General features: G+C 51.6%; 1 protein-coding gene across 1 annotated transcript in view; it reads right to left on the minus strand.

The window, feature by feature from the left end:
- Positions 1 to 227: 227 nt before the first annotated feature.
- LOC309375998 (leucine-rich repeat and fibronectin type III domain-containing protein 1-like protein) overlaps positions 228 to 14,476 on the minus strand; it is a 66,182-nt gene continuing 51,933 nt past the window's right edge. Inside the window, exons 3-4 of the mRNA XM_081922115.1 lie at positions 3,572 to 4,966; positions 228 to 903 (exon numbers count right to left, since the gene is read on the minus strand). Coding sequence (XP_081778241.1) covers positions 402 to 903; positions 3,572 to 4,947 — 1,878 coding nt within the window. The 5' untranslated portion in view covers positions 4,948 to 4,966 and the 3' untranslated portion in view covers positions 228 to 401. The remainder of the gene's footprint in view (positions 904 to 3,571; positions 4,967 to 14,476) is intronic.

The following is a 14,476-nucleotide window of genomic DNA, read 5'->3' on the forward strand; positions in this document are numbered from 1 at the left end:
TTGAGTAGGAGCCGGGCACAAGAGCCATTCTCTCCTTCTGTGGTCTCCAGCCACTGGCATTCTGGCATGCTTGCTTGCTTGGGAAAAGCCTTGCTTAAGCTCAGGGGAAGGGATCGCTGCTCTGCTGCTACCTATCGGTAATAAACATTCCCCAAAGGCTGTTCCGCCCCCACCGCCTGCGTTGATGTAGATGGGAGCACGAAGGAGCCCAAGCCCTTGTAAATCACACACTTTATATTTAATATAGTGCAACAAAAATAGTTAAGAATGCAAGAACTTTTACAGATTAAAAAAATAGTTTTTAAACCATCTGATCTTAAAAATAGACAATAGTCGTGACGCTTAAAAGACAACCATGCCGGGCATTGTTCTGCGCCCGTCGCCAGGGCTTGGCACGCCTCTTAGGAGAAGCCGTCGCTCCTCCGAAGAGCTGCGTCTACGGGGGCCGCTCTCTCACCCTCCAGGTCGACCACCGTCTTGCCCCTGGCAGGCAGCGCCACGCAGTCCTGTGGCAGCCCCTCGGCCGGCTTGGAGCCTGGCTGCACCCCAGAGCCGCCCTGGCTGCCGTTGGTCTGGGAGCAGACGCTGCTGACCCTTGCGCCCTGGCTCTTGTGGGGGTTGGCGTAGACTTTGTACTTCACCAGGAGGATGAAGATGAAGACGAGGATGGCAGCCACAATGACGCCTCCGAGGATGATGATCATGGTGCCGCCCAGGAACTGGGCGTGGAGGGAGTGGCACTGCTGGTACTCCTCCTCCGTGGAGAACTGCACGCAGCCCACCACGGCCGTCGCCGTCAGGAGCGTTACGCCGTCGTCGTAGACGGCCAGGACGCACAGGTCGTAGTCCCGCCCCGCAACCAGGTCGCTCAGGAAGAAGGACTTGCTGGCGGCGGGGATCATCCTGCAAGGGAAAGGGACACAGAGGGGGCTCAGTCCACAGCGCAAGCATCACGAACAGTGCACCTTTGCCCCCGGGGGCGTGCAGAGGGCCGAAGGCACAAACTCAGGCAATTGGCAGAACTGGCCCTGTGGCAGGGGCCACCTTATGCCCATTTTCTGCATTTGTAAGTAATACCTTTGGAACTCCCTGCCTGTTGACCTCAAGCAAGTGCCTTCACTGTAGGTGCCTTTTGACGCCTGCCCAAAGCATCCTGGTTTGGACGGATGCTGAGAAACTGGAGGCGATTTTAATCTGTTTTAGGATTTTAACTTTTGTATGATTTAAAGCAGGCTTGAAGGTTTTTCTGGGTTTGACTGTTTTATCTTCTTGTAGGTCACTTTCAGATTTGTTAAACTATCAAGTGGTGCGTAAGTTTTATTACTTCCAGGACCGCGTCTTTCCATATGAATCTACCTGGACCCTGAGATCATATTCCGAGGCCCTTCTTCGTATGCCCCCTCCTCTAGAGGTGCAGAGGGTGGCAACACAAGAACGGGGCCTTCTCTGCAGTGGCTCCCTGTCTGTGGAATGCTCCCCCTGGGGAAGTTCTCCTGGCGCCTTCATTACATACCTTTAGGTGCCAGGCAAAAACGTTCGTTTTTAACCAGGCCTTTGGCTGACCTGATCAACATCCCATACCCTTTTAAAATGTGGTTCTTTGGGGGGGGGCTATTATTGGGTTATTGCTTTTATTTTAATTTTATGAATTGTAATCTTTTGTGTGAACCGCTCTGAGACCTCTGGGTACAGGGCGGCATATGAATTCAATAAATGAAATGAAATGATGAAAATAATTAATACTGACAACAAAGAGATGGGCTGACTGGCTGCTCTGGCAGCAGAAGGAGCAACTCCTGGTCCTTTTTCAGGCTGAGGTGGGGGGGGGGGGCTTCAGAGCTCTGCCCTGGGACAAAGAGCAGGAAGGGAAAGCCCAATGGGGCGGTGAGTTTTCTGCTCCCCCTGTGCCCAAACTTGAGAGAGCCACCTCCCTGATCTTTCCCCTTGGGGAGACGCATAGAATCATAGAGTTGGAAGAGACCACGAGGGCCATCGAGTCCAACCCCCTGCCAAGCAGGAAACACCGTCAGAGCACTCCTGACATATGGTTGTCAAGCCTCTGCTTAAAGACCTCCAAAGAAGGAGACTCCACCACACTCCTTGGCAGCAAATTCCACTGTCGAACAGCTCTTACTGTCAGGAAGTTCTTCCTAATGTTTAGGTGGAATCTTCTTTCTTGTAGTTTGGGTCCATTGCTCCATGTCCACTTCTCTGGAGCAGCAGAAAACAACCTTTCTCCACTCTTGTGGCTGCCCTTGCTGGCTGCTAATTCCCAATACATACTTATTATCTGTAGGTGATCTACCAATCTACCTTCCCACCTACCTAGCAATGTTTAATTGTTTTTTAAGGGTTGCTTTCCTCCATGTTTTGAGCTCTCCCTATTTTTCCCCTGTAAGTCACCTGGTGAGGTATAAATAAACATATGATAATATTAACCTGCTGGTCACAGCAAGCTTTATCCTGCTGCACTTTGCTTGCATTTTGTAAACTGCTCAGGTGCGTAACATTTCTGACACACCCTCCACCTCGAGCCCTGAAGGGCAGGTTGCCACGGAGTCCCCATCTGAATGAAAAGAAGCAAAGCAGCTCAATTCAAGCCAAGCCAGGCAGTGGCGTAGCATGGGGGGTGCAGGGGGGGGGCGGCCGCACCGGGCACAACATCTGGGGGTTAGGGTTAGGGGGCGCAAATCCACAGGTTAGGGGGCGCAAATCCATGGGTTAGGGGGCGCAAATTACTTGCCTTGCCCCGGGTGCTGACAACCCACGCTACGCCACTGAAGCCAGGCCAAGATTGTGGCTCCACAAAGTCTCTTCATGGTTGGAGGATGGATGGCAGCCAATGGATTGAGGTTGAATCCTGACAAGACAGAAGTACTGTTCTTGGGGGACAGAGAGTGGGCAGGCGTGGAGGACTCCCTGGTCCTGAATGGGGCAACTGTGTCCCTGAAGGACCAGGTGTGCAGCCTGGGAGTCATTTTGGACTCACAGCTGTCCATGGAGGTGCAGGTCCATTCTGTATCCAGGGTAGCTGTCCACCAGCTCCATCTGGTACACAGGATGAGACTCTCCCTGCCTACAGTCTGTCTTGCCAGAGTGGTGCATGCTCTAATTATCTCCCACTTGGACTACTGCAATGCACTCTACGTGGGGCTACCTTTGAAGGTGACCTGGAAACTGCAATTAATCCAAATGTGGCAGCTAGACTGGGGACTGGGAGCAGCCACCAAGACCACATAACACCGGTCTTGAAAAACCTACACTGGCTATCAGTACATTTCTGAGCACAATTCAAAGTGTTGGTGTTGACCTTTAAAGTCCTAAACGGCCTTGGCCCAGTATACCTGAAGGAGCGTCTCCACCCACATCATTCTGCCCGGACGCTGAGGAAATGTACTGGGAGCCAATGTAGGTCTTTCAAGAAGGTAAGTGGATTACCCCTAAAGGGAGTCCCACAGAGAGCACATTGCAGTAGTCCCAGCAGGAGACAACTAGAGCTTGCACCACTCTGGTAAGACAGTCTGCAGGCAGGGAGGGTCTCAGCCTGCGTGAGGAAAAGGAGCCTGCTCACCTGTAGACCAGGATGTCGTCAGCCGAGCTGTTATACTGGATCTGGAACATCCGGATCCCTGGGATGTGGTGCTGCGAAGGCCACTGGATGAGGGCAGAGGAGGAGGTCAGCTCAGCAACCACCACTTTCCTCTCTGGCTGGGATTTGGTTTCGTTGGGGAAGCTGGACTTGGCGGAGATGAGGATGTCCGAGGGGCCTGGCTCTGCTTCCTTATCACAGTTGGTGCTATTTGCAAGGTGAGGGTAGGGGTTGACCACCAGCTCCACGGGGGCCGTGGACTCCCCCGCAGCGTTGGAGGCGATGCAAGTGAAGGTCCCTTTCTCCTCTACAGAAGCCACCAAGATGTCCAGGGTGCCGTTCTCAAAAGAGACGGTCCGGGAAGTGTTGGAGACCAACTTCCCGCCTGGCGAAATCCAGCGCACATACGGCTCGGGGTCGCCCACCGCTTTGCACTTCAGGGAAGCCCCCTGGCCTTCCATGACCACCTGCTTGGGGGTCCGGTGCGTGATCATGGGCGGCTCGCAGACAAACTCCTCTTCCCGGATGGACCAGAAGTACTTGCCCATCAGCTCCGGCGGGGAGGCGCACGTCTCCAGGTCGTCCTCCCGCGTCAGGCGCCGCAGCCAGACGAGCTCGCAGTTGCAGTGCAAGGGGTTCCCCCCGAAGCTCATCACCAGGGAGGACAAGGGGAGCCCCTTTGGCTTGGCGTAGACAGGGATGCGAGAGAAGAGGGGGTCCGGGGGAATCTTCTTCAGCTTGTTGGAGGTCATGTCCAGCCGAGCCAACTTGTGGAGGTTGGAGAAGACTCCCTCGGGGATGAAGTCTATGAGGTTGTGGTCTAGGCTGATGGTGTTGGCGTTGGACAGCCTCCCGATAGTTTCCCAAGGGACGTTCACCAGGTTATTGTAGGAAAGGTCCAGGTCCTCAATCATGTCAATGAAATCATCCAAAGACCCGGGGGAGATATAGTTCAGTTGGTTGTTGCTGAGGATCAAGTGGCGGAGGTTGACCAACCCTTTGAAGTGATCCTCGTGGATGTGGGTGAGTCGGTTGCTGTCCAAGTGCAACGCGTGAAGGCCCTTGAGGTCAAAGAACGCATAAGGCATGATCTGACTGATGGTGTTCCGCGACAGCGTCAGGTGGATCAGGCTGGTCATGTTGGCAAAGTCCCTCCTCCGCAGGGCGGTGATGAAGTTGTCCATCAGCCGCAGCTCCGCCGTCCGCCGGTCGATGCTCGGAGGCACAAAGAGCAGCCCTGTCTTGGTGCAGAGGATGGTGAAGGAGGGAGAGAGGCTCTGGCACATGCAGCGCGTGGGACATGTGGTGGCCTTCGCCACGGAGCTCATAACCAGGAGGGACAGGACCAGCCTTTCCATGGTAAGGTAAGCAGCACACCTGGGAGAAGAGGAGAGGGCCAAGGGGACAGAGGGAGGGAGGGAGGGAGGGAGGAGAGAAAGAAGGAAGGAAGGAAGGAAAGAAGGAAGGAAGGAAGGAAGGGGAGGGAAAAGGAAGGAAGAAAGGAAGTAGGAGGGAGAAGGAAAGCAAGAGAGAAGGAAGGAAGGAAGGAAGGAAGGAAGGAAGGGGAAGGGGAAGGGGAAGGGGAAGGGGAAGGGGAAGGGGAAGGGGAAGGGGAGGGAGGGAGGGAGGGAGGGAGGAAGGAAGGAAGGAAGGAGGAAGGGGGAGGGAGAAGGAAAGCGAGAGAGAAGGAAGGAAGGAAGGAAGGAAGGAAGGAAGGAAGGAAGGAAGGAAGGAAGGAAGGAAGGAAGGAAGGAAGGAAGGGGAAGGGAAGGGAAGGGAAGGGAAGGGAAGGGAAGGGAAGGGAAGGGAGGAAGGGAGGAAGGGAGGAAGGAAGGAAGGAAGGAAGGAAGGAAGGAAGGAAGGAAGGAAGGAAGGGGGAAATTTGTATCAAGGCTATTAGTATATTAAAGCAAAAGTTTAACAAGTTTAACGTCCAACAAAATGGTCAAAGCCTTTGCCTCGGCATCTGCCCAGAGACTCCTTCTGCAAAGCACACTTCAGCTGGCGCTGTGGCATTCTTTTTGCAGATTCACCAATTAAATGATGTTTTCTTAAGGTTGATTTTTTTAAAAAGGTTTTGATACAGTGAGATAGAGGTTCGAAATAAATCTTTTGGAAAATGTTATCAAAAATGTACAGGGTTACTTTTAGAATGGTATACAAAAGATGGAGAAGTTAAGGCCGTGGTGATACAGTGGGCTAGAGATTTTGGGTATAATATCCAACTCTCAACTTGGGGAAAGTTATTGAAAGAGGAAATAAAGTTTACCGCATGCTGTTTGTTGAAAGATAATTATATGAAAATGATGTATTGTTGGTATTTAACACTGAGTAAAATTGCTAAAATGTACAAAACAAGTTCAAATCTGTGCTGGAAATGCAAAGGGGAGGAAGGTACATTTTACCATATATGGTGGACGTGTACATTGGTAAAGGCTTTCTGGGAGATGATATATAATGAATTAAAGAAAATGTTTAACAACACAGTAGTTAAAAAACCAGAAGCCTTTTTGTTAGATATAACAGGTGAAGAGATATCAAGAGAAGACAAAATACTTTTAATGTATGCAACTACGGCAGGGAGAATGCATCTAGCCCAGAGATGGAAGGAAGGAGAAATACCAACAAAAGAAGAATGGCAGACGAAACTGATGGGGAAGATTTGAAACCAGGAAGATCAAGTATTTTCAAAAGACTGAAGTAAATTCTTAGTATATTTAAAAACCACTGTAAACAGTTTAAAATCATTGGCAGGGATGTAACGACACATGTAATGTGGAATTATTTATGGTAATTATGGATATTTAACAGATGGACAAGGGTAAAAGATGCAGCAAACTTAATCTTAAACATGGAACCCATGAGGGGAGGGGAGGAGGGAAAGAGGGTTCAAAAGAACCTTGTATTTTAATGTTTGAAATGGTTAAGTTAAAATGTATAAAACTGTGAGAGGAAAAAAAGCAATATTATTTTTTAAAGGAAATGGGGCCTGCTCAGAACAGTGCCTGAAGGAGAGGGGGTCCTACCTATGTCAAGTGAATATATTTGTGTACCCCCGCCCCCCCAAGAGGAGAGACAGCAGGAGCAGGCGGTGACTGGGGGTGGCGTAGGCAAAGGACTGGGCGGGAGTCTCTGCACAGCTCTCCTTTGCTGTCCTGCCAATGCTGACTATTGGGGTTTGTCTTCAGCATCAACACCCCCCCCCAATATGGTTCAAGCCCCAGCTTGCACTGGTGCCCCTCTTCCAACAGCCCCCCCCCATGCATGTTCTCTCCTCCCCCAAGTCCTCCAGGCAGCTCCTGGGTGACGCACTTCTGCAGTGGCCCCAGTGTGGTGTAGTGGTTAAGAGCGGCAGTCTCGTAATCTGGTGAACCGGGTTCGTGTCTCCGCTCCTCCACCTGCAGCTGCTGGGTGACCTTGGGCCAGTCACACTTCTCTGAAGTCTCTCAGCCCCACTCACCTCACAGTGTTTGTGGTGGGGGAGAAAGGGAAAGGAGAATGTGAGCCGCTTTGAGACTCCTGAAGGGGAGTGATAAAGCGGGATATCAAACCCAAACTCTTCTCTTCACCTGCAGGGTCAGGTCCCAGAGCCCTTGGACTCCCATTCTGATGGAGGCGCAACGGGTGGGAGCCTGCTGGTGGGGGGCTCAGGGGCTGGAGTGCACCCACCTCCCAGGTAGAATGTTGTCCCGGGGGGGGGCACCCCATTATGGCTTCCTCCACAAGGTCACCTGGCAATAGATGGGTGGGAAGGTGGGAGAGAAGAAGCTGGCCTGAAGGAGCTGGGGCAGAAATGGTCACAGCCCCCCCCAAAAAAACCCAGAGGACATAAAGTGCTTTCTTTATGTGAAAATAAATGGGCTGACACTGTCAGGGCCGTCTCTGGCATTTGCGGCACTGGGGTGCAAAAAACTGCCCAGCGCTCTCTCAACGGCCCGCCAATCCCAGGTGTGCAGGAGGGGGGAGCTGACCGGCTGCCTCAGCGCCTGCAGCGGAAAAGCCTGTGGCGCTCTGACGGGCTCTGCTGCGCTCGGCAGAGGCTGGCCTGGCTCTTCAGTCCCTGGACTCCAAATCTTGGCCCCAGACTCTCAGCCTGGCGCTCCTGAGAGCCTGGCACCCGGGTGCCCCGCACCCCTAGCGCCTATGGGTAAGCCGGCCCTGGACACTGTATTAGGTAAAGTTCAGGATAAGTTTAATAATAAGTTTATAGGTTTTTTCTTTCGTTCTCCTCTTTCTTCTTTTACCTTATAATACTTTTTGTATTTTTAATCAAGAATCTGTACAGTGGTACCTTGGGTTAAGAACTTAATTCGTTCCGGAGGTCCGTTCTTAACCTGAAACTGTTCTTAACCTGAAGCACTGCTTTAGCTAATGGGGCCTCTCGCTGCCGTCACACTGCCGGAGCCTGATTTCTGTTCTCAAACTGAAGCAAAGTTCTTAACCTGAGGTACTATTTCTGGGTTAGCGGAGTCTGTAACCTGAAGTGTATGTAACCAAAAGTAAATGGGCTGATAATTGAAATATGAATGAACAGGTTAGCCCAGCTGCCCTCCCTCCCTCCCTCCCTCCCTCCCTCCCTCCCTCTCTCTCTCTCTCTCTCTCTCTCTCTCTCTCTCTCTCTCTCTCTCTCTGTGTTGCCACACACACACACACGCATTTCACGCACACCTTCTCAGACAGCTCCTAAATGCGGCTCTTTCAGCTGAAACAGGTTCCATCATCTTCTCCCAGAAGGAAGCTGCATGTGACGCTACCAACCCTGTGCAACCACAGAGGGTTGTAATCTAATTATATAAATTATGCTCCCTTATTATTAACCTTGTCATAATCAGAAACAAATGGTACCTAATTATAATCACTCCTCTAGCCTTCTTGTACCCCCCCCCCCGAACAAGCTCTGAGAAATTTCAGTGCCGTAGATTCACAGCCTATATTGTAGCATTTATCTGCAGGTGGCCACATCTCTCTACCTGCATCACCCCCGGAAATTCAAAAAAAGCTCAGAACCTAAGAAGAGCCTGGCTGCCATTGGCCCTTCCAGCCCATCCTCCTCCCCTCACAGCAGCCAATCAGGTGCCTCTTGCGGGAAACTCGGAAGCAGGATCCGAGCACAGGAGCACCTTCCCCTCCTCTGGTTTCCAGCAACTGGGATTCAGGAGCAGTGCTGGAATTACATATAAGTTAAACAAGTTCTAGCTTAGGGCCCCACTCTCTTGGGGGCCTCCAAAAAATTTAAAGGGAAACAGACCTGGATGTACATTTCCAAAATAGAAGATAAAAAACAAATAAAATGAAACCTTCCTACAGCAACCGTGTTTTGTGTTGTGTCGGCTCCTAGGATGTAAGTCCTGGGCCCCGCCTGCTCGCCTGCTCCCTCAAATATCCCTGCTTTGCTCCTTTCTATATATAGGGTGCCTACATTCTGCATGGACTGGTTGCAGGGCAACATATGCAAAGGGCTTGAGGTACCTGTTAGGTCCATAAATTACCATATAGCATATAGTTACAGGTAGGTAGCCATGTTGGTCTGCTGTAATCGAAACAAAATAAAAATTCCTTCCAGTAGCACCTTAGGGTCCAACTGAGTTTGTTCTGGGTATGCGCTTTCGTGTGCATGCACACTTCTCCAGATACACTGAAACAGAAGTCACCAGACCCTTATATATAGTGGGAGGGTGGGGTGGGGTTTTTCTCTGGAGGGTAGTAGGAGATGGGTGATTGACTCAATGGGTATGGTAAACCTGTTAATGACTGCAATTAATCCTACAGGAAAAAGCAAGGGATAGTATGCAGATGGCCAAAAATAGCTTTAACATGCGTAATGAGACAAGAATCCAGTATCTATATTAAGACTAGGTCTCTCCATAGTTTTCAGTTTAGTAATAAGTTGTAATTCAGCAACTTCTCTTTCAAGTCGATTTCTGAAATTCTTTTGTCATAAGACAGCTGCTTTGAGATCCTGTATTGAATGTTCTGGGAGACTGAAATGTTCTCCTACTGGCTTCTCTGTCTTTTGATTCCTGATGTCAGATTGATGTCCATTTATCCTTTGGCGTAGGGTTTGGCCTGTTTGTCCAATATAGAGAGCTGAAGGGCACTGCTGGCATTTGATGGCATAAAACCCCAGAAAACCCCCACCCACCCTCCCACTATATATAAGGGTCTGGTGACTTCTCTTTCAGTGTCTCTGAAGAAGTGTGCATGCACACAAAAGCTCATACCAAGAACAAACTTAGTTGGTCTCTAAGGTGCTACTGGACATTTTAAAAAAAATTATAAAGGGGGTCAGGTGTGGACAAAATATCCCAATTCCACATATTCTACTGCAGGTTTCTTCGGCTAGAAGAAGAATGGGCAGGTGGTCAGTGCTCGGCGTGGAGAGGATGGAGAAATGTTTTTGGGTGACAGAGAGAAGGCGGAATTCTCAACACCTACTTTGCCTCTGCCTTCCTCCAAAAGGAAAGCGACGCCCAACCTGGTGATGTCGGAATAAATGATGTAAGGAGGGAGCTGCAGCCCAAGATAGGAAAAGATGTGGTCAGGGAACATGCACACACTGTGACGATGAAAAACCCCTAATGCTTAGAAAACCAGCATTTGAGATTATGCTGAAACACTTATTCCCCTCAGGCCCAAAGCTGCACTGTTTGCAGTTTCCTTCTGACCCGCTGGGTGGCAACAGCGACACCTGAGCTGGAATTTGAAGCATCCGTGCAGGTTTGCAGCTTCGCCACCAGGTGGCATTAACAGCAGCAGCAAAAGGCCAGCAGCACAATCTCCAGGTTCTCAGCTGTCAGAGTGGGGTTTGTTTGGGTTTTTTAAAAAAGATTAAGTTCCTGGCATTTTCAGAACCCAAGATAGCAGGAAGAAAGGCAGGCACCATTCTCCTCGTTCATTTTGCTCCCACCTTTTAGGTAGTGAAGAAGAGGAAAAGGAAGAGGAAGAGGAAGAGGAAGAGGAAGAGGAAGAAGAAGAAGAAGAAGAAGAAGAAGAAGAAGAAGAAGAAGAAGAAGAAGAGGAGGAGGAGTTTGGTTTTGATATCCCACTTTATCACTATCCGAAGGAGTCTCAAAGCGGCTCACAATCTCCTTTCCCTTCCTCCCCCACAACAAACACTCTGTTGGGTGAGTGGGGCTGAGAGACTTCAGAGAAGTGTGGCTAGCCGAAGGTCACCCAGCAGCTGCAGGTGGAGGAGCGGGGAAGCGAACCTGGTTCCCCAGATTACGAGACTGCCGCTCTTCACCACTACACCCCACTGAGGTCACAGCAATGGCTGGCATTTAGGAAGGAAGATCTGGCCAGTTGGGCAAAGCAAATGCCCCCCCCCCATGGCCTGAAGGCCCAAGAGAAGGACCTTCCTGTCTGGTCCTCCATCCCTCTTTGCTAGGCCATCGCTGATGGTGGAATGATCACTGCTGCTGCTCCAACAGAGATGTCCAGGGCTGTGGCTGTGGCGACATGGGCTAGGATGCCCCTGCAAAGGACCCAGGAAGGTCAGACCCATCTGCTCCACGTGGAGGGACAGCATTGCCAGGGAAAGTGTTGGGGGCTCCAATCAAGAGTGGTGAATGGGCATTGGCTGGATGCAAGTTAGGCTATAAATGGACAGCTGGTCTACCCACTGAGAAGCAGGGGGGCGGTGGTGAGAGAGCTTCCAGAAATGGCAGACTCGCCTTCTGATGCTACCTGTGTGCACTTATTCATTTATTCAGAGTATGTAGCTTCAACCACTTCTGAAAACCTCTGCAGACATCCAACCCATTGCACACTTGCTTGGAATTATTATAATTCTTGTTTATGGATTATAATACCGGCCCACCTTGCAGGGTGGCTCTCAGTGCACAAAGCATTTTTTGAACATAACAATCAGATCACCAGACGCTGCACTGCTCCAGTTGCGGCCAGATTGGAAGTCTGCTCCCTTCTCCGCTACGGAGCGCTGAAGACTCCTGCGAGGGACAATGATTGAGATGGTTTTAACCTGAGGCTAAAGCTGTACTTGGAGCCTTGCCAAGCAGACATTACAAGAGGCAAAGGCGGGGAAGCAGCCGTGGACGCTGCTCAGACCGTGTGCTGGGGGGGCGGTTTGCAGGCGTTATTGGGGGTGTCATGAAATGGCAGCAAGCAGCTGAAAGACAAGAGCAGAACCAGGTGCTCCTCAGAGGACAGTGTCCAGCCAGCAAAGTGGAAAAGAACAGAAGCCAGACCGTGAGGCCAGACAAGAGGAGGAAAATGACAGGTCACCACTCATCACTCACAGCTGCCCAATGGAGTCTCCCTCCCGCCCCCCACAGAAGCCGACATGACAGAGGTTTATAAAATAATGCCCAAGCGGAGGAAACAGGTGCGTGTGCCATGGGGGCGGCTGCCGCGAAGACACCCAAAGGATTTCCTCGTGTCGTGTGCAGATCCAAGGCCTGTTTGTGGAAAGACACCATGGACCTGGGCTGCCCTTGCCTAGCTCTCCCTTCTTCCAGGAGCGAAAGGGCCAAGGCCACCCCCCCTCCTCCACGTGGGTCAGCAGGAAATGCCCCCTGCTCCTCTGTTCTTTGCTCATTGCTGCTCTTTGAGCTGACTGGCGTTTCCCCACCAGGCCATGCATGCAGCGGGAATGCTGGCGCATGTGCTCCAACCTGGAATGGGAGGCCAAAGCACAAAAAGCAACGTCCCGTCTGCATCTGTCAGGAACCAGTTTGACTAAAGCCGGCCAAGTGTGGAGGAAGCACCACCAGGGCTGGCCTTCTCTGCAGCTGCAGGTCCCAGGATCACTTCTGGACATGAGGGGGAAGACAGCTGACTTCAGGAGAACTTCGGCTGCCGGGACAAAGCGCCCAGGTCAGCCGGGAAGCAGGCAGGCAAGTCCCAGGTCTGAGGAGGAATTGAGGGAGTTGGGGATGTTCATGCTGGAGAAGAGGACACTGAGAAGGGACGTGAGAGCCATCTCCTAATCTCTGAGGGGCTGCCACATGGAAGATGGAGCAATCTTCTTTTCTCCTGCTCCAGAGGGGAGGACCCAAGCCAATGGTTTCAAGCAACAGGAGAGGAGATTCCAACCAAACACCAGGAAGAACTTTCTGACAGTAAGAGCTGTTCAAGAGTGGAAATTATCTCCCTTGGGAGGTGATGAGCTCTCCTTCCTTGGGGATTTTTAAGCAGAGGTCGGATGGCCCTCTGTCATGGATGCTTGAGCTGAGATTCCAGCATTGCAGAGGGTTGGACTAGATGACCCTTAGGGTCTCCTCTGTGATAGCCTGGGACTCGGGCTCAGACTCAGAACCAGAGGAGACTCAGTCTGCACCGGATCCTTTGCCTCATCTGAACCAGGTCTGGGGCCTGATCCTGAAGAGTCCCAGTCTGCACAGGTTCCCCTGCAACAAACACCAGCTGGGCCGAGTCCGGGGCCTGAGCCTGCCCTGGCTCCAGATGCGGGGATGATCTCGTTGCCTCCAGCTGGGCCATCACTTACAGCTGCTCCACTACTGGTTGGGTCAGGGGAGGCTGAGGCAGCCTCTGGGTCTAGTCACCCACCAACGTCTCCCAAGCTGCAGAGACTCAGGTCTGAGAGAAGGAGAGACCTGAGTACTCGCAGGAGGAGTGCTCACCTTCGGGCGAGACAGGGAGGTGAGTTGCTGGGGGATCAGGACCAGCCGCTACCACATCAGAGATAAAAGGCTGTTGGACCCTGCCCCAGGTTGCAGGAACAACATTGCTGTATGCCAGATCTTGCCTGAGATCCTGTACCTGTCCTTGCCTGGTTCCCTGCCTGGTTCCCTGTCTTGGCCCTGTCAGACTGACTCCTCGCAGAACCCTTGGATTCTGGACCAGACCTGGATTGCGTTGCTCAGGTTACCCTCAGGCCCAGCACACCCTCCAACCTTACTAGTCTGTGGTTCTAAGAAGATCTAAGGGACAGACTGCTTCAGGCAAAGTGAGAGGAGAGCCCATCTGCCCTGAGTGGGAAGCTGGGAGGATCCCCTCCCCCACCCCTCCCTGCTCACAACACGCACCAACCTTCCCAACCCTCATCCTCTCCTGAGTCCTGCGTGGAAGAGTTCCGTTGATGTGTGGAACTATCAATCAGCGCACAGAAATCAGTGTTTGGCGTTGTTTGGAAGTGGGATTATTAAAGTGCGTAATGCATGCAGCCTGCCAGGAGGCTGAGAAGATAGTGCAGGAGAGAAGGCTCAGTTGGGGGGGAGAAGGAATATTCATGAGAACCAATTACTCTTGTTTTGTAGCTTGTCTTGAGCCGCACAGCCAAGAACAGCAGCCTCTTAATAAGGAGAGAGCTGCCTGGAAGCTGAAGCGTGAGGACAAGTCCATGAATCATGAGGAGACACGCTGGAGGGAAGGCAACCAAAGGTTATTAGCCCCGCTGGCTGCATGTCCCACGAGGAGGACCTTCTGCTCCTGCATGTGGGCTTCCTCGAAGCATCTCAAGGGCCACTGTGACGACAGGAGGATGCGCTAGGCCTTCCGCCTGATCCAGCAGGATCTGCCCATAGTTGCCTTTCATTTCAGCTCGCATCTTCAGCGCCAAAGATGCTTTTCTAAAAGCGGCCAGCAGGAGAACAGCTGCCCCACTTCCGTCCTACGAGGACTTTACTATACAACAGCCTCCGGTTGTGTGCTTCTGTTTGTGCATGTAGCTTTTCTTTATGTCTAGAAAAATACCGTTGGGAACTGGCAATTGGCTCGTTTACGCTTCAATTCGCCCTGTGGTTTCCAGGCACGGGTTCAAGAGGTTTTTCTTTTGCCCCACTGATTTCCCTGGGGAAACCTGCTATTTCCCAGGTTTTCTTGACATTTGTTCTGATTCGGTGGGAAACAGCATGTTTTCCCTTTCCGACCTGTGCCTAGAAAACACTGGGCAAACACTGGAAACAG

The sequence above is a fragment of the Podarcis melisellensis genome (assembly GCF_964234715.1).
Source record: "Podarcis melisellensis genome assembly, chromosome: 8".
NCBI classification, from domain to species: Eukaryota; Metazoa; Chordata; class Lepidosauria; order Squamata; family Lacertidae; genus Podarcis; species Podarcis melisellensis.